This window comes from Centruroides vittatus, unplaced genomic scaffold (assembly GCF_030686945.1).
Source record: "Centruroides vittatus isolate TY-2023 unplaced genomic scaffold, ASM3068694v2 contig_10, whole genome shotgun sequence".
In the NCBI taxonomy this organism is placed as follows: domain Eukaryota; kingdom Metazoa; phylum Arthropoda; class Arachnida; order Scorpiones; family Buthidae; genus Centruroides; species Centruroides vittatus.
In genome coordinates, this window is record NW_027120658.1 from 5,307,442 (window position 1) to 5,335,359 (window position 27,918).

The 27,918-nt window shown below is 26.1% G+C and overlaps 1 protein-coding gene across 1 annotated transcript in view; it reads right to left on the minus strand.

Annotated features, from left to right (window-relative positions):
* The window catches only part of LOC136976181 (protein turtle homolog B-like), a 109,415-nt gene that overhangs the window by 57,814 nt on the left and 23,683 nt on the right, over window positions 1-27,918 (minus strand). The window contains exon 2 of the mRNA XM_067271440.1: window positions 16,661-17,011. Within this exon, the coding sequence (XP_067127541.1) occupies window positions 16,661-17,011 (351 nt within the window). The remainder of the gene's footprint in view (window positions 1-16,660; window positions 17,012-27,918) is intronic.

Sequence of the window (27,918 nt, forward strand, 5' to 3'; positions counted from 1 at the left end):
ATTGTACAAATTAATGTAAAATTTCCCTAAATTAATACAGTATACTAACCACAACTGTTTTAAGGATTATTTTAGAAATTTGTAAAGTTACAATAGATCTAAGGAAGGTTTTCGATTAAGATATTTTATAACTAAATCATCATTTTCAACAAACCAAGACAATTAGGAGTTATTTTCAACCTCCAGCTGATGAGATAAATGAATAGATGTTGTGTTTAAAGTTTTCTAATTACTAGATTCTAATCTAGTAGAATGATACAACCAAAGTAGAAAAGTTTATGATAAAGTAATAAAGTTTTACTTTGTATACAAATGATAGAGGAAATCTTTTATAGGTTTCACAGTTCTTGATATACTTCTTTCACACTTATTTCGTTTCGTATTTTCATCTAGAGAAATCTATTTGTTGAGAAAACATAGAAATTCGTTACATTTTGTTTATTTAATTAATTGTTTTAAACCAAAATACACAAATAAAGTTCCAAACAAAATATATTCCTAAATTCTAAAGGATAAGAAAATTACTTCTTCAGTTATAATGATATTTTCTTTATTTCTTTATTCTTTCTAACAACATTTACTCTGGAACGATATCAACAAACATCACACTTTTATTCATTCTAACTGTTTTTTTGATCCAGTTTTCTCTTGAAATCTTTTTTGATGCCATCATTGACATTCAAAATTTTTTCTTAACATTATATATTCTGATCTTCTTTCATCTACATTCTTTCTATTTGATTCCTTTCATCAAATTCAGATTTCAGACTTCAAGAGAAACAATTCCTGATTTCTTTCCACTAGTATTTTGAAGAGAAACAATTCATATTTCTGTATGATACTGCAATTACCATCTAGAATAGAATGTTAATTGATCATGAAAATTCTGAATTTGTTTAATTTATTTAATACTTTAAAAAATTAGAAATGCTTTTAAAGTATAAACTTCTAAACTAGCTAAAGTTTTAATATCTGATGGTTTATTTTAAATTTCATACAGGTAAGTGTAGGTTGGTATGTAGGCTAAAGTAGTGTAGTTTATGCACAGAGGTTTTATTTTCACTTTAGCAATTTCTGCGGCACTCACAATTATGAGTTATTTAAACTATGTTACTTATAGACCAATTCAAACTATATATATAAACAATTCTCTGAAAAACCACTTGAAATTGCTTATTAGAATCCGAACAAAATCTTTAATTTGAAACCGAAGTTACTCAAATCATGTTAAACATCCAATGAAAGCGTTTTTCTAGCCTGCTTCAATAGAGTTATGATAAATCTTATGCACCAAACTTAAGCTTTCGATGTAGTGTTACGTTATATGTATACTTATACAGAAGATTTTTACGCGTAAAACTTTTTTTACTAATTATTATAAACAAAAATCGTGTTAATACTAACCCCTTCGATCTATAACACTAAATGTTTATTTAAAAGAAACAAGATGATTAGAACTTATAACAAATCCTTTGCCGTGATAACGAACTTCAGACAGTATTAATTCATTTTGGTAGCACAGACACATTATGAATAATGCATATTTTAATGAAAGTACGGATTAGTGATTTCACAATCTTATTTTTGTTGATTGGATTTGTTACACGAGACTTTGGCATATAATGGATTATATGAGGCTTTAAGTTTGCTTATTATTAATGCATTGACCCACAACGAAATCGGTCAGCAGAGGAATGGGCCTCGATCCGCATTACTAAAGAAAAATTATCGAAATCTTTCACGGCGGTTAGAACAGTGCCAATTTGGAGATTCAGCGAGCTCAGCCAACTGAAAAAATAAGTAGCAATGATGAAATAAAGTAAAAATCAAAACATCATAGTTATTGAGTTTTATTTTCCCGGCTGTTATATATAACACAGAAAGAAATATGCCAATAAGTCAAAAAATGATCCCCCTCTAAAAATATTTTGCACTTGTGTACTCGGGAGACTGAAATGGAAAAAGAAAATTGGAAATCTGCATTTGTGGACATTACAGTGTGTGGGGGCATAATTTTGTTCACTCACTTCAAAGCTTAATAATTCCTGTTTCTTCTGTCGAAATTTTCTGAAATTTTGCAAGATGATCTCTGTATTAGTTGTATTGATGCTGTTAAAGGACAAGAAGTTGGCGAAGTAAAGAGATTCACGAATCATGTCTCGAGGTCGGACTTAATGAAGATTTTATTCGTTATTATCATAGGCCTATAAAACTTTTATAAAAGTCATCTCCGCCCTCAAAATTAAGCTTTTTGTCATTTTATAATAACTAATAAAATAAAATCACATAACAGATGGCGACACACATAATTTTAACTTCTTTTTGCCAGGAAAGTTACGCAACTCGTTGCTGGATTTTTTAGTTGTTTTCTTTAGTATAAACGTACTAGAAATATTGCAAATTTTTATAAAAATTATTTGTAAATAGCCAGAAATAGCATAAAATTGAGAAACTTAGGATTCAATTTCTCCTCACGTCCTCGTAACAATCAATATCTGAAAAAGTGATTTTCGACAGCAGTTTAAAAAGTTTAGAATTCCATCAATATTTGCAATTTTTCTGAATGAAGAATGTAGCACACATAGCACACACAAAAATTATTATATTACGAAGCAGTCGTAAAATAATAAAACAATTTTAAAGTCAATAAATTGCTAATAAAATCAGTAATTATCAAATAATGCAGATAAAAAAGTAGTGGATTTGGAAAGAAAAGGGAGTATTTATGAAGGATTTAAACAGTGATTACGTATTTCCTGCTGAATGTATTCATAGAAAAAGAAGACTTTATAATGAAATTTTCGACAAGGAAAAAAAATTACTTCTTTTATACTTGATTTTAATTTTTTAATCCGTTAATTATTAGAAAAAATAAAATAATTTCATTAAATCTTTCACTAAATTTTTTTAATTCTTGGTTAATTTTTAGAACATAACGTTTATCTAGAGCTGGAAAAAGACGTATCTAATGATTTTCAATTACAATCTTCCAATATTAACGCAGTTTAGAAATAAAATAATTAAAATAAATAAAATTTAGCAACAGTCGATAATTTGTATTAAATTTTATGATAATTTGTTTAGAACACGAGGAAATTTTTCTAAACAATGCTACTGTATGACGTATTTATTTAACTTGTCATTGATTTCTGATTTTACTCCAATAATAGAAGTTAATACAATTCTGAGTTTTTCTTATATAAATTGCTTCTGAACGTACAAATAGTATCAAATTATCGAATTCAATGTAGAATAGTTCATTTTATTCCAAAAAAATAAATAAAAAATTGCTTAAGTCTCCTCTATTCTACAGTATAATTATTCAATAAATATTTATAACTCTTAAGCAAGCAACTATTTATAGCTATTTCTAAAAGTAGAAATGATTAAATTATCGATTAATGAAAAATTTTCTATATTATATTTAAATATGGAAAATTTTTCTCTGTGTCAAATTCAAAAATAATGTAAATAAATATAATTGATACAATCTAAAAAATAAGATAATGTAAATAATCTATATTATTGTATTAATTCAGAAGTGTAAGATATTTAGATTTTAAATTGATACTTTTATATAATTAAGATCAGTAAACAAATATGTAATTTATATTTTGAAAATAGAAAATAGTTTTGTAATTTTCATTAAGTTTAATTTCTTTAGTGTAACTCTTTAGGGAATTTTAATGTAATTTTATTTAATTTAACTTGTTTTGGTGTAATTTTCTTTAAGTTGATGACAGTTATACTTGATAGTGGATAAGGTAAAGAAACAAAAAACACATTTCATTTACCGTAACAATAAACCGCTATTTTTAAAATCGTTCTTCCCAACCATGCTTCATAGCAAACAGACAAAATGTATTGGTTCCTTTCCAGAAAAACGCTCGCATTTCGAATGATGATCGTTCAACGTCATCCACTTCACAAGTGGAATAGCACGATCTACCATTTTGTATTGTAATAAATTAATAAAAAGAACTGTTAACCGTCTGAGTTATATGATCGATAATTTATCTTCAAAATTTTGGATTAAAAAAAAGACAATTTTGTACTTTTAAAACCGACTTAAAGTCATTCAGATAGACTACTTCCGGTGTACGTGTCACTCTAAATAAAATAATAAAAAATATAATAAGTGAATTGTAAATGCCTTAATATATTTAAGACGTCGATATTTAAATATATTATTCAATTATATTAAGTCATGACAGTAAAGATACGAAAATGGAACAGTTATGCTTTTATATAAATTGAAAAAGAAACAATATATTCAAAATCTATTATTTAGAAAGAGTAAAAAAAGAGTTCTAGAACTAGAACTTCCAAACAAAATTGGAAAAGTATCGAAGCTGAATCGTATATATTTAAATATCTGAAACCGGAACCGGAACATGAACAAAGCTATTATTTGGAATAAGTTTCACGCCCTATTGCGTAGTATATTTAATCCAACCCAATTTCTATATCAGCTGCATAAATCTACTTCTAGTAATGTTTTCCTTTTGCTTACATCACAGTACCTAAAAACACATGCAAAGTTCTTAATCTTATTCATACATTTTAGTTGTATTTTGTAAAAAAGTCCCTTGTATTTTTTTGGAAAAATTAAAATAAAAATAATCGATGTTTTGCAATATTTATTAGACATATTTTTATTATTTTTACTCCGATTTAAATGCAAGTGTTACTTATTCAAAGTCCTTTTCTTAGAGCTAGACACTTAGATGGCACTTATTCTTATAAATGGCCTTCAGAAATTCTCACCACTGTTGTCGACAATGGCACTCCACTGACCACTAGTAATTTCCAGAACTTAAATTATGATGATGATGATAGTTATAATGTCGTAATCTTCTTCCTTATACAGCTTTTTCTTTTACCAAAATTCAGTAAAAATTTATTCACCAATGTCACAAAATTTCTACCATTTTTACCATCAAATAAAAAATATATTCTGAATGATCGATTATTTATAATTTAGATGATCTATTGCCATACATAATATGCTATTTTATTAAACGTCATACATGATTATTTTTTTTATTATATAAAAAAATTTTCGATTGATTGATCTGTGAATATGAGATACCCAGCATATCTAGAGCCATAAATATGCTGGCATCTGTCTGCAAGTGCCCAATATAACGTGTCTAATTGCCTATCTAATATATCTTTGTCTCTCTTCTGAAATCTATTTGATTTATGTTAGAGTTTGTCTGTTCGTGCCTACTATCTCAAATGTGCTGAAATATTTATAGATATTTATAAATATATATAAATTGATTTGTGTACGTAAGGTAATACCATAATATAGCATGGCATAAATATTCTGAAACTTCATTTTTTCGTAATGTAGATTTCCTCATCAAATTGTAGAAACAAATATTATAGTGCAGTAAGAATTGTAGCATCTTATAATTTTTTTCAATAATATAAAATACAATATGAATCTAATAAGTTCCATATTTTTTGGTAGATTTTAATAACTCTCAGTTCTTTATTTATTATAACATGATTTGTGTTGATTATATTTAGTTTATAACTTATTCTTTCAGTTCTTTCGGACGCAATCAATATTGTTTATTATATAAAACTTATTTATTTCAATTTCGAAATTTAATTAACTTCGAGAAATTCAAATCATCTAACTTCATTTCATAATTTAAATTTTAAAATTAGATTATAAAATATTATAAATCTTTGAATTAAATGATAGATTCAAAACTATTTATTTTTATTTTTATATCATTTTTACCGTGCATTTTTTAAATTTAAAGTATTTATGAATTAAAATAAACTGTGATAAAAAAAAGTTAATCTTAATATCTCAAAATTCTCAAAATTAGGAGAACAATTCAAATTTTTGAGTGTACAATTTCCTTTTCAACATAGAAACACAAGATGTAGCACGAATTCGAGCTTCTTTTATAGCCCCTTAACAGGTCAAATTGCTAAAATGTCCCACAGACGTTGTTATCACTTCATAATATAACTGTATTAACATTAAGGAGGGGGTTTGCCTCTCCAATAAGGTCCACTCTACTGTGTAACTTATTTTCTTATGGCGTAAAATGGACGAATTGTGAAGACAATCTCTATTTAAAATAATATTTTTAGCTAGTTATAATATAATTTTAAGAACAATGCTTGTAATTACGAGTAGATTTTAGTAAAACTTTTGTCCTAGATCATTGATATATAGAAAAAAACAATCATTTTATTTTTCCGGGTCTGGGATATATAACAGAGAGAGAGTAGGGCGATCGGTCAGAAATGACCTCCAAGATTTTTGTATTTTTGGACTCAGAGGACCTTGAAACGTCGAGAAATGCAATATATATATATTGCATTTCTCGACGTTTATTCTCGACTCAATATTATATATATATATATATATATATATATATATAAAACAAAATTGTGCCCCCACACACTAACATCTATACGTACAGAAAAAGAACACCATATATATATCTGTGCTTTTTCTGTACGTATAGATGTATAGATGTTAGTGTGTGGGGGGCACGATTTTGTTCATTCAATTTAAAGCTCAATAACTCCTATGCCTTTTGTCAAAAATTTCTGAAATTTTGCAGGGAGGTTTGGGTATTAGGGGTATTAATTCTATTAAATTTTGGTGGTTAAACGTTGAGCGGTAAAGAGATAAAGGGGTGTCGCGCGTCACATGTCGAGTAGGGTCGGACTTAATGACGATTTTACTCGTTATTAGCATTTAAAATTTTTTATAAAACCCATCCTTACCCTCAAAATTAAGCTTTATGCCATTTTATAATAATTACAAATTTTAAATGTTTTTAAAATAAAATATCATAACAGATGGCGTCACACACGTAATTTTAAATGTTTCCGGGAAAGTTAAGTAACTCGTTGCTGGAATTTTTTTATTTACGTATTGATGTGTTTTATTATAAATTTCATCACAAATATATCTTTTAATCTTTTTATTTCGGTCAGTAAATATTATCATAATATTCATGTTAACTACAGATCATTTAAATTAAATTTTACAGGATATTTAAGTACAAATTTTAAAATTTTCTATTGTTAATTTATATTGTTCATAACTGAATTATTGTTGCAAATTTAATTTTTTTCAATTTACAATTTGATTATGCGCTTATCACTTTTTCTTTAATAAATGTTTATACATAAAGCTCATTATCATCTTAATTTTCTTTCTTAATATAAAATAAAGAACGAATGAATTTCGTTAAACATTGTTTAATTAAATTCATTAATTTCACGCAAAATGTAGAATAAATTAAAAATTCATTATTAAAATATATTTAGAAAACAAAATCTCGTGATTTTATATAATAATAAGGAAGGAAATTTCATGAATATTTAAGAAATCATACAATACTGTACTTTTCAATAGTACCATAAAGAATTTTTTTATAAATATTTCAACATAATGTTGGAATATTTGTTAGAATATTTAATATTCCAACATAACTAACTAATTTAAAAGTAAATGTGTGTGTGTGTGTAAAAAAATCGTGAAGTTCTTTCACGTAATTTAAACATAATTTGCCCTGTATATATTAAAATAATATTTACACTTAGTTAAAATTTTAATATAAAGTATTATCGACTTTATTAAATTGTATTAAAGAAAAATTTCTAATTAATTAGTAAAAAAACTTTTAAAAATTTTATTTTTAAAATGTAGATAAATTTATTTATTTTTTAAAAATTGCTTCGGGATATTGAAATTTTAGCTTTAAATTTGCTTAATTTTTAACAATAAATTTATTGTTATAATTGTTTTTCTTCATGAATTTATATTATATTATATTATAAAAATTACTTGTTTGCTTAATTATAATAAATAAAAACACAAAAAAACTGCATAAAATTTAGCATCTCAAAACATCAGTAAGACGAATGTAACACAAATAAAGTATATTTTACCTATTAAATAACATAAAATTATTATTATTATTATTATTACACTGATATGCAGGAGAATTAATAAAATTGATGAGAAATATCGTAAAATATTTATAATTGCAACTTTTAATGTGTTTTTATAATACACTAAATCACTTAAAGGTCAATAAATTGTATAAATAAATAATTTAAAATATTATTTAACTTTAAAACTATAATTGAAGTTCAAGTGATCTTTAAAAAGTTTATAAATAAAATAAAAATTTTCTTTAAACGTGTACACGTGATAAAAATAACGAAAAATAAATAAAAATAAGGAAAAACCATTACTTTTACTTAAACGATTATTTATCTACAATAAGGAAAAATAAAAATAAATCTTTTAAAAAATTTTATACAACAAAATAAAACAAAAATAACAAGAGATCAGAGAATAAAATCAATATATATATATTACATACATCTCAACGTTTTATTAATAATTGTACGAATATAAATGTATATATTTCGTTTTTTCAAATTTCTTTTACATTATTTTTCTATTAAATTTTGAAGTATTTTTCTTTCATTTTTTAAAATTTTACACAAATATTTAAAAAAATATATAGAATTATAAAATAACAACAATTGATAACAATTGAATGTTAACAATAAAAAAACAGGTAGGAGAAAACTATGTTTAATTCAAGATACTCAAAGAATCTCTGACTGGATTACAACCAATGTTTTCCAAATGAAAAAATTGACTATGCTAATCCTGCAATTTAAAAGAAATATCAAGGAACTTTAAGATAGTTTCTCTTTCCAATTTGTTTTTCTACTTATTGTTGTTTTTCTTTTATCTTAAAATGATTTTTTTAAATTTGTAATGCATCTATATAGTGTTTAATTAATTTTTTACAATGTAGTAAATATAAATCTCGATTTATAAATAAGTTATATTTTATTCTTCGAACCTAAACGTAATCGATAAAACAATAGGGTGATCCAAAAGTCGGGAAATCGTGTTCCATGTAAACTTATAAATGTGAATGGTAAATTGAGTTTAAAATTTACAATTTAATTTTTTTTTATTTTACAAAATACGATGAAAATATAATTATTTGGCCTTTACAGTATTAGAAGAATTTTAAAAGGATTAATTTAAATTAATTTTTGAATTATTCAAATGTTTGTTGAATTATTAATAACTGACAAAAGGATTTTCCTGGATTTTCTTTTGTACATTTACAACAAATCGACCCTTCCTATACACGAAGAGCATATTCGAAATACTAGTCAGAGTATATATATTTAAATATACTGTGTATGTTATATAAAAAGAAAAAAATAAATTTTTTTTTTGGTCTTCTATTGCCATTATACCACCTCTTCAGAATAAGAATGAAAATAAAAATTTCATGGAAGAATCTCCTAATACAATCTTCGTAAGAACGTAAATAAAAGAAAAAAAGAACAACGAAAAAAATTAGACAAGTTAGCTATGAGTAAAATTAACTAAAATAAACTTTAATTTTTACGGCGAGAGTGTAAAGCGCATAAATCCTATTAAAAATTGAGAGTAGAATACAAAGCAAGTCTCACGCTCGCTTCAGATACACAGGATGGTGCAAAATTCAGTTAACTGTCATAAAGATTAAATTACTGTCTCATTCTTAATCATGTTTCCACTAATTTATGAAAAATAAGTCCACTATTCGTATTCAAGTATACATGAAACACACAAAATAGCATGGTTAATTGCCTTTTGAGTTACTCTGTAGTTTGGCATTTTAAATAAGGAAAAAAGAAATGGAATCATTATACATTTAAAAAAAATTTATTATTATTAATCCACATAATTTTGAAAGAATTTAGGTGTCATGTATCAAAATGGTAAATTTTAAAAGCGAATCCAACTTATTATTATTATTTTTTGTTATAAATTTAAAAATTTATATCATTCGAGACGTGTTGAATCTGCATATGTTAATGCTGTACTAACATTGACTTGCAAATTTACTTAAAAATAAATGAATTTTATTGAAAATAGGTAATACAATATAAAGCAAAATCCAAAGACGTGATTCCTAAATCAATAAAATTTAAAGCAAAATCTCTTTATCAAGGTTTATATTAAGATCTGATAGGATTTTTTATTTTATTAATATGGAATACAATGTTATAATAATAATAAAATCTAGGGTATATTATTCTGACGTCACAATGCCGGGCTACAATTTTTAACCATCTTTTAATTAAAAAATCACGTGACTTCTGGTCCAGACCGGAAAACCATATAGAGGTAATTGAGACCCGCAGTCGCTACCCTTACCGTATATGATCTCAACTTCCATCTGTCTTTCTTGGTTCCCGAGATTAATGAACGGCAAACAGACGGCCGGACGGACGACAGTGGAAATGTAGGTCAAAATTACAGCTCAATAATTTATAATACACATACACATACGTATAATTCCTAATATTTTTTCGATAAAATACAGGTTATATCAATATACAGAATTTAAAATACGTGGTATAAGCAATTTTATGTAGGTTATATATTTTTTTAACTTAATTATATTACAATTACGAACTTAAAAAATCAACAAAGCTAATTCTGTTACGCTAATTCTGAAAATAATAATATTAATTACAAATATTAAAATGCTAATAAATCGATTCAATTTTTCTATCAATAAACATTTTAACTTTAATTTTTTATTTACATTTGTAATTTAATTAATGTAAAAAGTATTCCAAAAGTCAGTTGTGTTTTATTTTATATACTTTAGGAACGTTTGTGAGTAAATCGAAAACTGAATTTATTAGTGTATTGTAATTTGTCAAGTAAGCAGGAAGGATCTCATTTTGTACATTTTTTGCAAAGTTTAGCAGTAATAAAGTATTTGAGTAAGACACATGATTTACAATGATTAACTGATTTTTGAACCGTCTGCTATTTAACTCCACTAATGAGGAAATAATACCCAGTGTACATTTTATTGTACTGTACAATTCACATTTTATTAGAAACGAATGAAATATAGCTTTTAGATTCTTCTGAATATACAAGTAAAAGCTGGTACCGGACATTCCCGGCATTCTTTGTTTGTTTTCATTCCTAATAATTGCTATCATTAACTTTATAGGTCTTCAGATTGTTTCGGGAAATATTAAGGAGTTGGGCCATATCTTCCAAACCAATGGTTCGGTTTCCCTGAAAATTTTTGTAAACATTTCTCCCTAATTCAAAAATCTTTCTGCAAAATTTCTGAAAATTTCGACTAGAGCAGGCTTCAAACTTGTTGAATGAAAATCGACCCTCACCCATAACAACATCCATACATCAGTGGCGTAGCGTGAGTGTCAGCCGCCCGGGGGGACGAAAATTTCGCCGCCCCCTTATTTAGGTATTTTTACAAGATATTATTTATTGTGAAATTTTGCCGCCCCTATACGTGCCGCCCGGGGCGGGCTGCCCCTGCCGCCCCCACTACGCTACGCCACTGCCATACATACAGAAAAAACTCCAACTTTTTTCTATATGTCTCGATGTTTCAAAGTCCCCAAAGTTCAAAAATGTAAAAATATTGGAGAATCATCTTTTGACCTATTGCCATATTTTCCCTCTGTTATATAACAGCAAGAAAAGTAATATATATAGGCAAATAGAATTCCTTCTATAACCTTCGATACTTGTCAACTGCTCATTCTCAAATTTGATTCTACTTTGACCAAATATTTTATTTCTATCTTTAGATATTGCGGTTTCTACGTTATAGTTTAAATTTTAAAATTAGCACTTAAAGTGAAAATATGTCTAATAAAATTATTGAAGATCGTACTCTAAATATACCGCTTACAAAACTTACTGCTTAAGATTTGAATTATATATATATAGCTAAATTTATGTATATACAGAGTACATATACAGTATACCACACTGACTTCTTTATTTACAATTTACATCATCATCTGACAAACATTCTTTCGCATCTGTCCTTTACTTTTATACTAACCACTCTGAATAACAGAATAAAAAAGTAACGTCTATTCTTATTTTTTAAATAATAAATGATTCTGTTTCTTACATTACCAAGACGATAAAAACCAAACTAAAATGTAATCTTATCTGTTTTCATTTCTTTTATTCCACATGATTTTACAACCGATACGTAGAAAACCATTACCTAATAATTCAAAAGTTTCAGAGTTGTTCAGCTTTAAATCAGCTGATTTCCATTATTTTGTTCGTAATATTTTAGTGAATTTACAAAAAAATTAAATATTCAAATCAAACATAAATTTAATCAATCTCAACATTGAAATTTTTCAAATTAACAGGTTGAAAATTTATAACAAGTGCAATACAAATATACATATTCTCTACAATTTGTTTTGTACCTGTACTCGAGAACAATAATTTAAAAGTAATTAAATAAAAAACTATTTCGTTCACTATTTAATTCCACAGCAGAAATTCTATTAAAATATATAACACATTTGACTTCTTACTAAAACTTTTACCTTTTTTTTTCTTTCTTATAATGTTTTAACATATTTACTTGTAACATCTCTTGTTCGAAGGTGTAATTACATATGAAATGAAATTAAAGTTTTACATTACGTAAATATTATATTTAAAATATACAGGGTCATCTCAGACGTCAGTTTTTCGGGCCTCGCACTGAGAAGGGCCTCGCATTTTTAAATTTTTAAGACAATTATATGATGGAATTTGTTTTATTTTCTGTGATTCTTTCTCTAGTATATAACTATAAATTATGTTTAATAAAATTATATGATGTTTTTGATTTGAAACATATTTTGGGGGCCCACAAATCCTCCAGCCGGCCCAAAAGTATAAATTTCTAAAATCAGATATGAAAATTATAGAGAATATTTAAATTATTATTTTATGCTTTAGTTATATTGTTCATACAACAAATTAAGCAACTGACTATTTAAACCGTAAAATATAAATATTTCAATTTTAAAAAACAGTTTTCTCCGTTAAAATATTTATATTTTGCTTATAAAATTACTTGCAAAGGCTACTAAATCACATCTAAAACTGTAAATTTAAATTGTCAACTGTAATATTGTCAACACATTAGCGTATCGACTTTGACTATTTTATTTTTTTGACTTTACAAAAAAAATTTAATTTGATAGTTTTTGTTTTAATAAAATTTAGAGAATTCTCATAATTAAGTGCAATGAGAAGGAAATTGATCAAGTCTTTTCAATGAGTGCCTTAATCGCATTCAACCCATTTTTTTCTTCTTTTAAATGTAATTTCTCTTTAGTTTTTTCCACTTCTATTTTATTTAAATTTGCATATATAATATGATCATTAGCATAAATCACAAATTTATACAATAAATTATTTAGATTTAATGCATTGTAAAATTAATTATAAGTAATTGATATATTTGGTTGATTCGTTTAAACTCACTATTAATTTATTAATACAAGTATTAATAATAATAATAAGTATTACTATTAATAATAACTAACATTATTAATAATTTGTAACTTATAATAGTGTAACATAACTCACTATTATAGTAATTATATTGTTCTACCGTATATTAGTTACTATTAGTTGTATTATTATAAATTAATACAGTTAGTTTGCTAGGATTATGTGTGCCACTTTGGTCAACTGAAATTTAACAATAATATTGTTATGTTTAGAGTTTCGATGCGTAGAAAATATAGAAATGATCGTTTTAATACCGAATTTCTTTACATTCTCAGATTACACTAATCTATAAATCAGTGTTTTTTAAATATATTATTAAACTATTGTGTGAAGACATAAATTGTTGAATGAAGAATTTTACACACAATACTAAACTCTATTTTCATTCAAATGATTGCACGGTAGAACCATTGTAACAGGTGAATTCGTTTCGTGAGAATATTCTACACTTTTACATCAGTTGACAAACTTTGTTACAATAGGATCTAACTTATATATTACCTATCAGAACTACAAGAGTGCACATTTTTTATTGGAACTGTATGTTATATAGCATATATAATTACAAAACTATATCTATCACTGTTTTATAATGATTATCACTATTATTCGTGGTTAAGATTGCGTACATTTGGATTAATGTTATGAAAGGCTACTTAAAAACTTTGAGATAATAGGTTTATAATAAGTGAATTTCTTTTTTTTATCTAAATGCATATTAATATTTCTTCATTACTTACTGGTAAAAGGTTTGTAGGTTTGTAGTTGGGACACTAACTATCGATATTTAAAATTAGGCTCAGAAGAATGTGCTCTCAGCTTTTATTTACCTGTTCAAGGGTAATTTACGAGTTGCGTTTACAATCCGTCTGTATATCACACTACATAATAGAATATTGATTGTATAAGTACCAATGGTATGTACCAAGTTTATAAAAATAAATTGTGTGAGTATGCGGGATCCTCAGTAAGGGTATAGAAGAGCAGCAATTTGGCCAGTGGTTACACTCGATGCAAAATCGGCCTGAAGAATATTGTACATTTTTACATTAATTTGACATTACTTCGTTCTATAATAATATAGAAAGGATTGCGTTAAATTGAAGTAATAGACGTACTATTATAACGAAAACACCTAGTAAATGATGCCTAATCTTTGTAGGCTATCTTTGAAGTAATATTTTTTTCTTTTTTCTTACAATACAGTATAATATTACATATAAAAAAATCTTATAAATGCTAAAATTTAATTACTTATACATTTTCTATTTTTAAATCAAATACAAACGATCTTTAATTTAGATATTGCATAATATCCGGATCAAAGATCAATACAAGACAGCAAAATTAACAATTCTATTTTACAACGAATGAAGAAGCACAATAAAATTCAATGCGAGAAGTTCCCGTATAAAGAGTTCTATATCGAAAATAGCATTAAGGTCATCGATTGCTATGGTATTTCAATACTCGCACAATACAATCCATATATGCAAAACGACTATCTAAGAAATAAAAAATGTACTTTACATCGCTTACAAGGTTTATACATTTCATAAAAATTCGAGTAGGCAATAAATGGGTTCCACCCCCCAACAAAGAAGAACTTTTAATAAAAAAAATAATAAAATAATGTGAATTTCTACTCTTCTCTGCTACTAAAGTTACCGAAAACGACGATATACCTAAGTTATTAAATACTCCAGTTATAATAATGATTACAGTTTTGGACCCACCAAGTCAAATAAATAAGAGAACGTGTCGTTGGACGACGTCACCGGATGGTCGTAACGTCAAGAGGGACAATTTATGATGTCGACGGTCTCAAACCATCACGAGAAATAACGATTCTTATCTAATTTCTTTTGCCAATTTCTGCCGGTCATATCGGCTCCTTTCTAATTGATTCACTCGATATTATGTCTGAACTTACTTACATTCGTTAATGATCTCGCATAATTCATATTGTCGCTGGAGAAAAACTTCGAACGGTAGTTTATGTGTTGTCATTGCAACTTATTGGATTTTCTTATTTTTATTCTCCGCCAAGAGAACTTAGAAAAATATAATGATGAAAAGTATAACAATTTTTTAAATCGGTTTCATTTATTATAATGATTGGAATTGTACGTGTCATTTAAATATTAACGACAGTAAATTTCTATAATAAATATTCCCTACGCATATTCTTCAAGTTTTTTTTTCTAGAATTTTAATCTCGAATTTCTTTCAAAGAAACAAAAACTTAGAATAAATTTTTATTTATTTATTTATTTATTTTCGAATTGTAGATATTGTATAATTTTAAATATATTAGTGTAGATCAAGATTTTAAGAGGGCGAGGATTTAGTGAAGTTGGGTTGGAGTGCGTGGTAAAAACTATGGTCTTAGTAACTACAAAGTACTGTACATTTATTGACTTGTATTTACAATAGTGAAATTGCAAAATTAACTATAAAAAATTGTTGAGGCTCAAGTTAAGAAAGGTAACTTTAGGGATGGTGAGCGGCTGGATCTCACAGTATTTTTTCTAGGGTGTTAAAGAATATTCATGACAAATTTGGTGCCGATACGTTAAATGGTATAGAATCCTTTACCTAACGTACGTATATATTTTGATTTTTATATACACAGATTTCCTTTAATTTACACCGTATAAGAGAATTAACAACTTCAGAACCCACTCTACGTTTAAATTTGTCAAAAATATTAAACAATAAATAAATATAATAAAATTAAATAATTTTATTAATTTCTAAAATGTACATAAAAATTTTAAATTGTTTTTTTTCCTTTGACATTTACAGATAAGATACACTTACAATTAAATTAAACTCGACATTTCATAGAATTAAATCCGAAAGATCTAAGGAGATTAATCGAAATCAATAAAATTTAGATTTTCTTTTTCCAGAATTGCATACGAGTTTCATCCTCAGTACTCATTAAATTTAATTAAACTTGTAAAAATTTTTATGAAGTAAGATGTAAAGTTTTGTTAGAATTAAACCGAATCATTAATTAGAGATAATAAATTGAAATAATATTAATTTTATAAATCTCCATATCATTATTGTTGTAAAGAAAATAAAGAAAATTAATTTTTTTTTAATTTTAAATTTGAAAAAAATTAAACCTTACAACATTATTCAGCATTACTTTAATTATTTTATTTATATCTTGCCAATAAGTACGACTTCAATCGATATCAATCGAGCGTATGTAATTTATATAATATAATGTATTTATTAAAATATAGGTCAAAGACTTACCAAAAACTTTTAAAGTGACAGATGAATATCGAGTTCTTTCATTTCTGAAATCCGCCCTGCATTTATATTCTCCTTCATCTGCAACCAAAACGGGATTGAGTTGCAAGACTGCAGGTTCTGTTAGGATATTTAAGAAAGCTCTTGTTGTCAAAACGTCTTTAGCAGCGTGACGTGCTTGATTTAAATTTCCTTGCCTAGCATCCAGGCTGTACATGGGTGTTGTAATGTTGTCTTTATACCACAATATCAATGCTACAGAATCGCCTTTGGCAGAAGGGTGCGCATCACAGGGTATTGCTACAGTTTTTCCAGCTACAGCGAAGATTGTACTCGGTCGAAACGTCTCCTGATCTATTAAAAATAATAATAATAATAATAATAATATATTTCAGTATTTTTCTTAAAGTTAAGTGTTTTGTTTATTATCAGAATATTCAAAGAAAAAAATCCGCTCCAATCGAATGATATCCAATCTTGTGTTTGCACTATGAAAATCAACGTTAACAAGCAATTAGACTGTGCCTCCTTGGCTCGAGTACCCGCTGAGAGTCATAGTAAAATTAGATTATTTCCCATATACAGTAATTTTGAAAAGATATTTCCTCACAAGTACGTATTTAACTTTGACTTCAATAAGTGGAAAGAAACTTAAAAATTGTAAAGAATTCCTTTTCTAACTTATAAAAATTCTTTTCCCGCAATGTCTGCTTATAAATTCCAACAAATAAAATTATAATTAAATTCATAAAACTGTCAATTATATACGGAAAGAACGGTTACATTCAAACTTAAAAGTTTCAATTAAAAGATCATGATCAAGCATCAGCTGACATCTTGAACAGTGAATGATTAAGTAATTTTTCAACATGTCTTGTTTATTGATTCAACTGAACTCTGAGGAAATTCAAATTTCATTAACTTCCTGGAATTTTTCTTTTATAAAATCTAACAAAGAAGAAAAATTTAATGATTGAATCTCGAAGTCGCGGATTGTATTAAAAACCACTTTCATAATTCAGATTCATGACAGAAATAAAAGAAAATGTCAAAAATTTTTACGTTTATTGTAACTCTTAACGTTTTATTATTGATATTAAACCAATAATAAAATGTACAAAACGACTTACAACTAAAAACAATTTTTCCAAATTATTTCAAATCATTTTGGGATTTTTATCGACTTAAAATAAAATAGAATAAAGCCAAATCTTTTGCTTCGACGTGATAAAAATTCTATAATTCAGAGAGATTAAACGTAAATTTAGAACTAAAAATTCCTTCAATACTAAGGTTTAAAAGCAATATTATTGTTTGAAATTGTTAAGAAATTTCAACTGAATCTTATACGATCCATTATTATTATTATTAAACCATAATTTCTCCTCAATATTTTGCATTACATTATTCTATGGCAAGAATTACCATTAAAATATTAATTATGTTTACAATAATTCAATAGAAACATTGAAATGTCATATAAGTTTCTGGATGAAAAAAGTAAACTAATCTATTTTATAAATATTTTTTGAAGTGTTATCACTGTAAAAAAGTGCAAAAAGTGCACACAATTTTTTTTAAATGTTTAAAAATAGCAAAAGAAATGGTAAAATGGTTGATTTTGATAAGAAAGTTTTTTACAGAAATGTTGCTGAGATACATTAAATTCGTTTTTTTCCTTTCAATTTTCACATTTCGTATCTTAAAATTTTCACATATACGCATTACTGAAATATAAAACTTTAGATATAAATTCAATAGATTATATAAATTTTGAAGAATCGTGAGAAAATTTTTCATATGTGGAAGAATGAGAAAAATTCCAAAAAAATTAGCATATAATAGACAAGGTATTATATGCTAATTTAAGCGAAAAATAGATTTTCGTCTTGAAAAAAAAAATAGATTTAGAAATTAAAAATAGGATTTAAATATATTATTTAATATATTTTATGCTTCTTAATCCCATTGATCCTATTCTACTGATAGGATCAAATCTTATTGATCCTATGATTTTGATCCTATTAATCGTATTGATTTTGATGTTTCTTATTCATAAAATATAATAGATTATAAAACAGAAAAAAGATTTTTTTATTTTATGGGAGTAATCTAATATAAACTTTATTCGATAAAATGATTAAATCAGTGAGGTTTTGAATAAAATGTTGAATTTTCTATAGATGAATGAATAATTTAATTATTTCGAATAGTTAATGTAGCGACTACGAAGAGTTAATAAAGGTTTTAAATATTTAAATTTTCTTCTAATTTTTAAAATATTTTATATTTTTATTAGAATTTACTGATTAATATTAAATACAATTCATAATGTTATGTATGTCAATGCCATAAATGGTTTAAATTCTACATTAAAGATTTTATTTTTTACAGAAAACTTTTCAAGATCGACAGATATTTTATTTAAAGTATTTTCTTTTTTAAATCTTGTATAAATTATAAATTTGACCAGTTATTGTTATTTAATACTAAATTTTATTTTATTTTATTAATTATGTAACATCTCAATTCATATTTTTAACTCTGATAATAATTTTTGCTATTTAAATGTGATATTAAGATTTTCATTTAAGGTTATATTATCTTTATTTTATTATTATTATTATTATTTATTAGGAAAAATTAAATTAGTAACAATGTAAATAATTATAGGTTAAATTTTTAACTTTTCCATAAAGGAAGTGCTTTCCGTGAAGATTTCCTGTGGGAAAATTGCCCCTGTTTAGGTGTTACACACATAAAGTTAAGGGAAAATTGCCATTTACGTGTTAGACATGTGAAGAAAACCCAGGAAACTCAATGTTGGTAAAGCTCGAACCCGCGACTTACAAGTGTTAAGTGGTATCCACTCGGCCAGTGGTGCATGGTTTTTCTTCGTTTTATGAAGAAAAACCATGTTCACATCATAAAACCTTTTATATCTTCATCCAAAATTAACTTATAACATTATAACATGTCAATTGTTGTTAGACATAAAACATAAAACAAAAATCACATTTATCCAGAATAAAAGCATTATATATATATTATTTGTATTTAAATAAAACATAAAAAATATTCAAAATAGTTAAAATTTAAAAACTAAATAAATAATCTATCTACTTGAAATAATGAATGTTAAATAAACGTAATGACAAATAAATAATTAATTTATAAAGAAAGTTTCTAGCGTATAAATCCTGTTACAAAATTTATATAAACTAATTCTTTGAAGATTTTTAACTGTAATTTATTTTATTAGATAACTCGTGAAGACGTTCTCGAAATAAACTCTTTATTAAGGACTTAGAGCCAAGTGAATGTGGTTAATGTTTCGCTTATGATATTAAGACAAAGTGGAGAAAATTTCCAGATAATTATCTCAAAAGTGAGTTTACGAGTTTGCCAAATATCGTATCAAACCTGATTACGAGTAGAAACTTTGGTCAATGACATCAATTCTGTATAGTCAATTAGTCTATAGAATAAGTCATTTAACCAAAGAAAAGTTAATTTCCATTTTGTGATCCAACTTTGTTTTATAACCTAATGAAACATGTCATTATACTTGATGTTATACTGCCAAAGTAATTTCTATACCATAGTATTTACTGTACACAAGAAACTATGTAGTAATTTACCCAAGCAAACATTGAAAGTATTCACTAATTTATTTCTAAAAATTTTTTATATTATTATTATTATTAAAATATTCCAAAAAATAGATTATTTGGGCATACAAACTCTTATTTAAATGTAAATTTCCGTTTTTTTGAAAAAATTTCATAAATATTTTAATTTTTATGACATTTTTCATAAAGTAAGTTTATTTTGTAACTCAGTGAAAATCTGCTGATGATTTTATAGACGAATAAAATATTTATCAGTAAAATTCGTTAATTAAATATTAATAAAGTTTGCTTAATTAATTTGTGATATTCGGACTATACATTGTAAATCATTTTGCACACCGCATAATTTAAAACTGCTTTCTTCATTTTTCTCAAAATATTTATTAATTATTGAAGAATTTAAGTAAATATTTACTAAACTGTATAAGTATGCGATATTTCATAAACGTTTGAAGAGAATAAGAGAAAAATCATGTTTCAAAGACTTTTGTGGTTTACGAACAAAAGAAAGTACTGGCCAACAACATCAATAGATTAAAATACTTAATTTTCTTAAAGTTTACACGAAAGACAATGTGTTTAAACAAAATTTATTCAGAAGAAAAGCAAAGTGCAATGTAAATAAAGAAATTCTCTGGTTTTCTGTAAACTAACTTTTCTAAGAATTTTTATTTAATAAAATTAATTTTAATAATTCTCAATAAACTGAATTATCTATTTTTAGAAAGAAATCTGATTCAAATATATAAAACAAATAGTAAACCAAAATTGCGTGGTATGATTATTTATCATATTAAGAAGGAATGGTTGGTTTAAATTGGTGTGTTGGGATAAAGAAACGCAACACTTGGATGATCTGCCAGGAGGAGGTGCATGAGAAACCGGTCCCTATTTAGGTGCTAGACACGTGAAGAAAACTCGGACACTACGTGGTCAGGGCCAAAAATAAAAATAATAATAATAATAATAATCCAAAATTTATTCGTAATAAGGCAGGAGCCAGTTACAAAGGATGTTTTGACAACAATTCTTGTTATTAATACTAAAAAATACTCCAATAATACAAATCAAACCAAGCATTATACAGCACATTGGTTGCCGATTGTAAGTATTTAATACCATCAATTTAAAGACCTTCCAACTCATACTGCAACTTGTAACTTTCTTCACACACTTGGTTCTTAAACATAAAATAGCATTAATTAATGCTACTTATGTCTTTAATGAATTGTTACGTTAAAAAATTTGTGAGCATATTTATATAATCTATAAATTATGTCTATCTTGGCTGAATGGAATATTTCATACATTGCTCTTTCATCAGTGCACCTTGTTAACATATGCAAGTCAAGATTATGTGCTAGTTTCTTTGCATCTTTACAGCCACAAAACATATGAAATTTTGAAATTATTGTATGACATCTAGGGCAGATACTCTTGGAAAACTCAATGAAATTATTATTGATTAATATTAATTCCTTATTTATTCTAAGTTGTATGAAAAATCTTTTGACATTAAACGCCAGGTTAGTTAACATATAGTTATTAATAAATGGATACTCAAGAATTACGTTATACCAATTAGTTTTCTCTCTTATAAATATATCTTCTATGTCTTGTGATAAAGAGATTTCGAGCACGTTTTGTATCAACATTTGGAAATGTTGTTCACTTATTTCAGGTAAATCTAGGAATATTGTAACAGAATATCCAAAGCGCTTTAAAATTTGTGCAATTTGTGACACCCAGTTTGTGCTTTGTCCTTTAATCAAAGACTTTCGATACAAAAATAAAAATAAAAGGCTGCCTACGTGGCGTTTTCCTGGTTTATTCACGTCAGTAACACCTAAGTAGATGCCAGTTACCCATAAAAGACCTCTCGGGGCATTTCCCCTCGGCAGATCGCCCATGTGCCGCGTTGCCGTATATGAATAAAATTAGTGAGACATGAACCCACGACCACGGTTTTATCCACTCGGGTACTGGTGGTCTAAGAAGGATTGGAATCAGAAGCGGCCCTACATATAGGCGAATGATCTAGCGCCTCGCAAATTTCGTAGTAGATTTTAGTATCTAAATCATCAAATTAGTAATTATTGAGTATATAATTTTATCAGTATCAGCTGGATCTGAAAAATGCTCATTTTTGAAATTGATCAAGAACTACCTCCAAACAGTAATGTATTACTTTCTTCACATTCGATCTTGTCCATTGAAAGAGATATTGCTGAAACTGGTCTTATTTTCTGTAATTAAATATTTCAGCATTGTTAAAGCGGAAAAGCAATTCTTTTAGGTGAATTTCTGAACACCTATTGAATTTACCAATTCTTTGTAAAACTGTTGTATACATTTTATTATGTCTTTTACAAACTGTTTTTATATTAAAATCTTCATATTATTATAGGCACAAATAAATCTAGCCTCTACCTCTATCGTTCTTTTTAGGGCCTCAAAAATAAATTTTGCCTAGGGCCTCTCAAATCCAAAGACTTCCTCTGATTGGAATTTATTATTATCCACAAATTTCACTAAAATTGTAAGTACGGCATTACTATGTGATGTTTTCATGTTATATAAATTAAATAATTGAATAAAAAGTTATAAAAATCTTTAAAATAATCTCTAAATAGTTTATGAAAATATAAATCAAATTCAATAAACTTTTCATGAAGCACAAAACATTCGCCATTTTGTTTGTATCGATAATTTTTAATTTTCAGTGTTTTTGTCCTTTATTATTATTTACATTATTAATAATTATTAATTAATTAATTAATTAATTATATACCTTCTTATACATTATTCGCGGACTATCCTTAGAATTTTGGTGAAATTTGCTTCTAAAAATGATCACCAGAGGCGCTTTAAGGCAGTTCATCTGAAGCATTCATATTTATGTATTTTTTGCATAATTTTAAAAGTTTCTTTAAAATTAATATATCAGTATTTTCCGTTTAAAAATACTTATTACATTAATTAATTGTTATAATAATCGTAGAAACGAAATATGAAACAATTTTTAACTATTGTGTTACTTAGTTACATAGTATTTTTCCCTTCCTTAAATTGTATGCAAATAACCCATTTTTATTTTAAATATTCTTATTTATGGAGTCAAAATTCTACTCCAAAAATTATACTTTTAACCACGACAGAGAGTAAAGGTTTGCCTGTAACATTTTTTCATCAGTGGTGTATTATAGCTTCATGAGGCCCAGGCAAACTTGAATTAGGGAGCCCCGTGTAAGGTGTTCACTTCAGGCATTTTTTTCGGGGAAATTTTTTGGGGAAATATTTTCTTATAAAAGTTTGCTTTAGGACCCCTGTTGGTGGTGCCCCCAGCAGTCGACCTTTTTACCCATAGGATAACGTGCCACTGTTTCCCATTATAATTTTTAAAAATTGTAACTTATTATTATAAAATACATTGGTAAAAAACAAAACTTTTAAATAATTTTACAGACAATTAACAATTAATATGTAAAACACAATAAGTATACCATTTCATGGGTATTATAATTATATATACACATAATAATTTTATGATAGGTATAATTATTATGCATACGTGTATACAATTTTAAATATATTTGTATATTAAAAAAAATATATATTTTAAATAAATAATTGTATTTATTAATCATTACTTTAATTAGAAATTAAACAGAAGTTTTATTTTCAATGGAAAAGGAGATAAGAGATATCTCTCCATTTCTTTTGCTTATAACTTTTTAAGATGTGACAAAAGAGAAAATAAATACCATTAAATTCCTTCCATAATGGAGTTTTATGTACTCTATTCGCGAAAAGTTATGTCTTGTAGTGACCGCTACAGAAGTTTTGAAGAGAATTATGAATAACGAGTTAGAAAGGGCAAGAATTTACGAACTCAACGGAGAATGCTATTTATAAGACATATCCTTTTGCAAATAGAGTAAATAAAACTCCATTATCTAAGGAATTCAACGATATTTTTCTCCATTATCACAGTCGTGCAACTTAGAAATAAAAAGAAATTGGAAAAGATATTACAATATTTAAATATACTGTTCGACGTGGATTTATATCGGATTTTTTAAAAATATTCTTATAATTTTATAAGAAATTATAAAAATTAAATTTTATTGAACGAAATTATTCATAAAATGAATTTTATATCAATGCAATAACCGTATCATCAGTGACTTGTAGCGCCATCTGTATGCCACTCGACGCCATTTTCTTTTGTCAATAAATAATAATAATAATTTAAATTAGTTGATCTCTAAGAAGTCTTTAACAAAGTAAAATAATTAAAATACATATAAATTTTTAAATTCTTCATTTTAAAGAGTGGTGTTTGGCATCTAAAGTAACGGTCTTTGGTGAACTTTTCTTTAACCATTTATATTTAATAAACTCATCCGAAATTATCTTTAAATATATTTACAACGCTTTTTCTACCGAATTATTTCATTTTGTTAATTAAATCTACAGCTTTTAAAACTATTAAATCTAAAATAAACCTGAATTCCATAACCCAAATCGATTATTCAAAGAGACGACACTTGCAAAATCTGTATCTGACATTATTAAATTACTTTATTAAATAATTTAATCTTAATAAAAATAAATAAGAATATTTAAAACTTTTCAAGTAAAAAAATTCGTTTGTTTATCTTCTTTTTATGCATATTTGGAATTCAAAGCGGATTTTCAAAAATCTTTAAATTAATTAACAAATTATTTTAATTAAACAAAGCTATCTAAAATTTAATAATTACTACTTAAATTTAACTTTTTTACATTATTTTATTCAAGTTTATATGAAAAATTTAATTATTCTTTATATCAATAACCTTTAAACTACTCTGTTCATAATTGTGTAGAGTTAAAGTGATAAAATGTACCGAATTTCAGTATTTAATACATACAATTTTTAAATTTGTCATTGAATATACATCTAAAATCAAGACTAGATGTGGAAAGCGTATTTTGAGGCCATTAACTATCTACGAACTTCCGTTCTATACTGGAAGTCACATGATTTCAATTCAAAAATTTTCCCCTGAACGGAGTTACATACATGACCGGCATGATTATGTTGTTATCAGGAAAAGTATAATGTACAGGGACAAGACATCATTAATTTAAGAGTGAGAACGTATGCTTTAAATTAAATTAATTAAAAATATGACTAAAAATTGCATCTCGGATTTGTGACGATGTCACAATAAATAATTGCTCGTATTACGTAGTGTTTTTTGTAATATTTTATGAACACCCCCTAAAACAATAGTCAATTGTTTACGTACTCAAAACCATTTTTTCAGTTTCCAAAGATTTTTTGAAGTTAATCTTAATATTTAATTATTAAAAATTTCACTTCTACTCTCGAAAAGGTGCTAAACCTCTTTCGCACATTATATATTCATCGGTATTGTATTAAACTTAGTTACGAGCAATCTAATTCTGAGTAACTGTAATTCATCCGAAACTAAAATGACACGTTGTCAACATATTCACATTTCTCGAGAGCATATTTTCCTCTTAAATCTAATACTTTCCACGCATCATTCATATACACGTAAATATTTGTCAGAGATACGTCATACATAACCTTGCCTTACACAACATCAATCAAGTAAACCAATTAAATACACGATTCGTCAACGGTTACATAAACTATAATAATATCGTACATTGCTTTCTCATAATCGAATAAACATCCATTAACTTTCTCAAAGAGAATTTCTCGGATTTATATACGAGATTTGTTTGAAGATTTGGAAATTTTCGAGATATTTTCCTAATTATTCTATTGATTATTCTATTATATGATATAAATTATATATTTCTATCAATGTCACAGTTCTTTCAATAAATACTTTCACAGTCGTTATATATTTGTAGAATAGAGGAAAAGTATGGCTATAGAACAAAAAATGACCCCCCTCCCCGAAGATTTAAAATTTTTGAACTCGGAGACCTTGAAACGTCGAGAAATGTAAAATATTTGGGTGTTTTTCTATATGTATGGCTGTTAGTGTGTGTAGGGGGAGTATGATTTTGTTTCCCAGTTTAAAAGCTTATAACTCCTGTACTTTTCGTCAAAATTTTCTGAAATTTGGCAGGTAGGCTTGTGTATTGGGGGGACTGATTCTGTTAAATTTTGGCGATTAAATGTCAAGGACGTGGAGAGATAGAGGAGAGTCATGTGTCATATCTCGAGTGGGGTCGGAATTAATGAAGAGTTTACTCGTCATTAGCATTTATAATGGTTTTAAAAATAAAACTCATCCCTATCCTCAAAATTAAGATTTTTGCTATTTTATAATAATTGATAATAGAAAAACTTTTTAAAATAAAATCTCGTAACAGATAGCACTACACACAATTTTAACTCTTGCCGGGAAAGTTACGCAACTCGTTGCTGGATTCGTTACGATAGTTTTTTGCATAATTTCTTTTCAATTTTACACGATTTACTTCGTACGAATCAACTCTCGTTCTAGAAATATTAACATTAATATTAGATATAAGATACTATAGGCTAATTTACTGTATATATTATAAAATTCAGGTCATATTAATTTGAATGTATATTGAGTAATTATAATATATTGCATAAATTATAGTATAACCTGTATAAACTTAATTATTTTAATTATTGTTCGGATATATAACAGCCAAAGTGTTGTAGTAATTGGATTATATAGTGTACTATAGTATAGTTTATCTTTCATATTCCAATTATTAATCCCATTACTCATCACATGTATATTCTTTTTTGTACGTAAATCCCTTTCTGTGAATCTTATTCTGAATATTCAATGAATAATTTAATTGTAATTTACTTTTTTTCTTTTTAAAGTACAAGAAATAATCATATAACAGATTACAGAATCTATTTTTATAAGTACTTAATAAATGTAAGTTAATGTTGGGGAGGAAATCTGTCGTCCTAGGACACTTTCTAATTATAAATAAAATAAATATACATTTATTAATTAATTAAATTCGTATACATTGCTTTTATACAAACTAATTTTTATATATAAATTCCTAAAAATTAAGCCATTATTATATTTATTTATAAATTAATTTAAGAGGAGTAATTTTTAAAATAAATGTAAAGTTAATATGATCGAATTTATCGAAACGTGTGCTTCAGCAAGATTGCATGTAATAAAAATATTAATACAATGTAATAAAATATTTAAGTAACGAAAATTTATAATTATATAATTATTAATGATGAACAGTCGCTCCGAAGCATTTACAAAATTGAGGATAAGCAAGTATCAAAGAAAAGTTATATGTATGTATGTTATGTTTAGTTAAAACTTAATTCGTGCATAGTTATGTACGAATTAATTTTTAATTAAACACATTTTGTATTAAAAATTGCTACAAAATATATATATAGAACGATGAACGTTTCGTATGCAGTTTAAGTATGTGAAAATCTTTTAAGAAATGTAATACAAATGCAGACGAGGATTTCTTTAAGGTTTTATTGATTTTTTAAAACAAATAATTAGAATATTTTAATAAAATAATTTATATTTATTATCTTTTTCTTAATATATATATTCTTTCTTCTGCATATATCTAAACACTCAGATTAAAATTGAATAAAATACA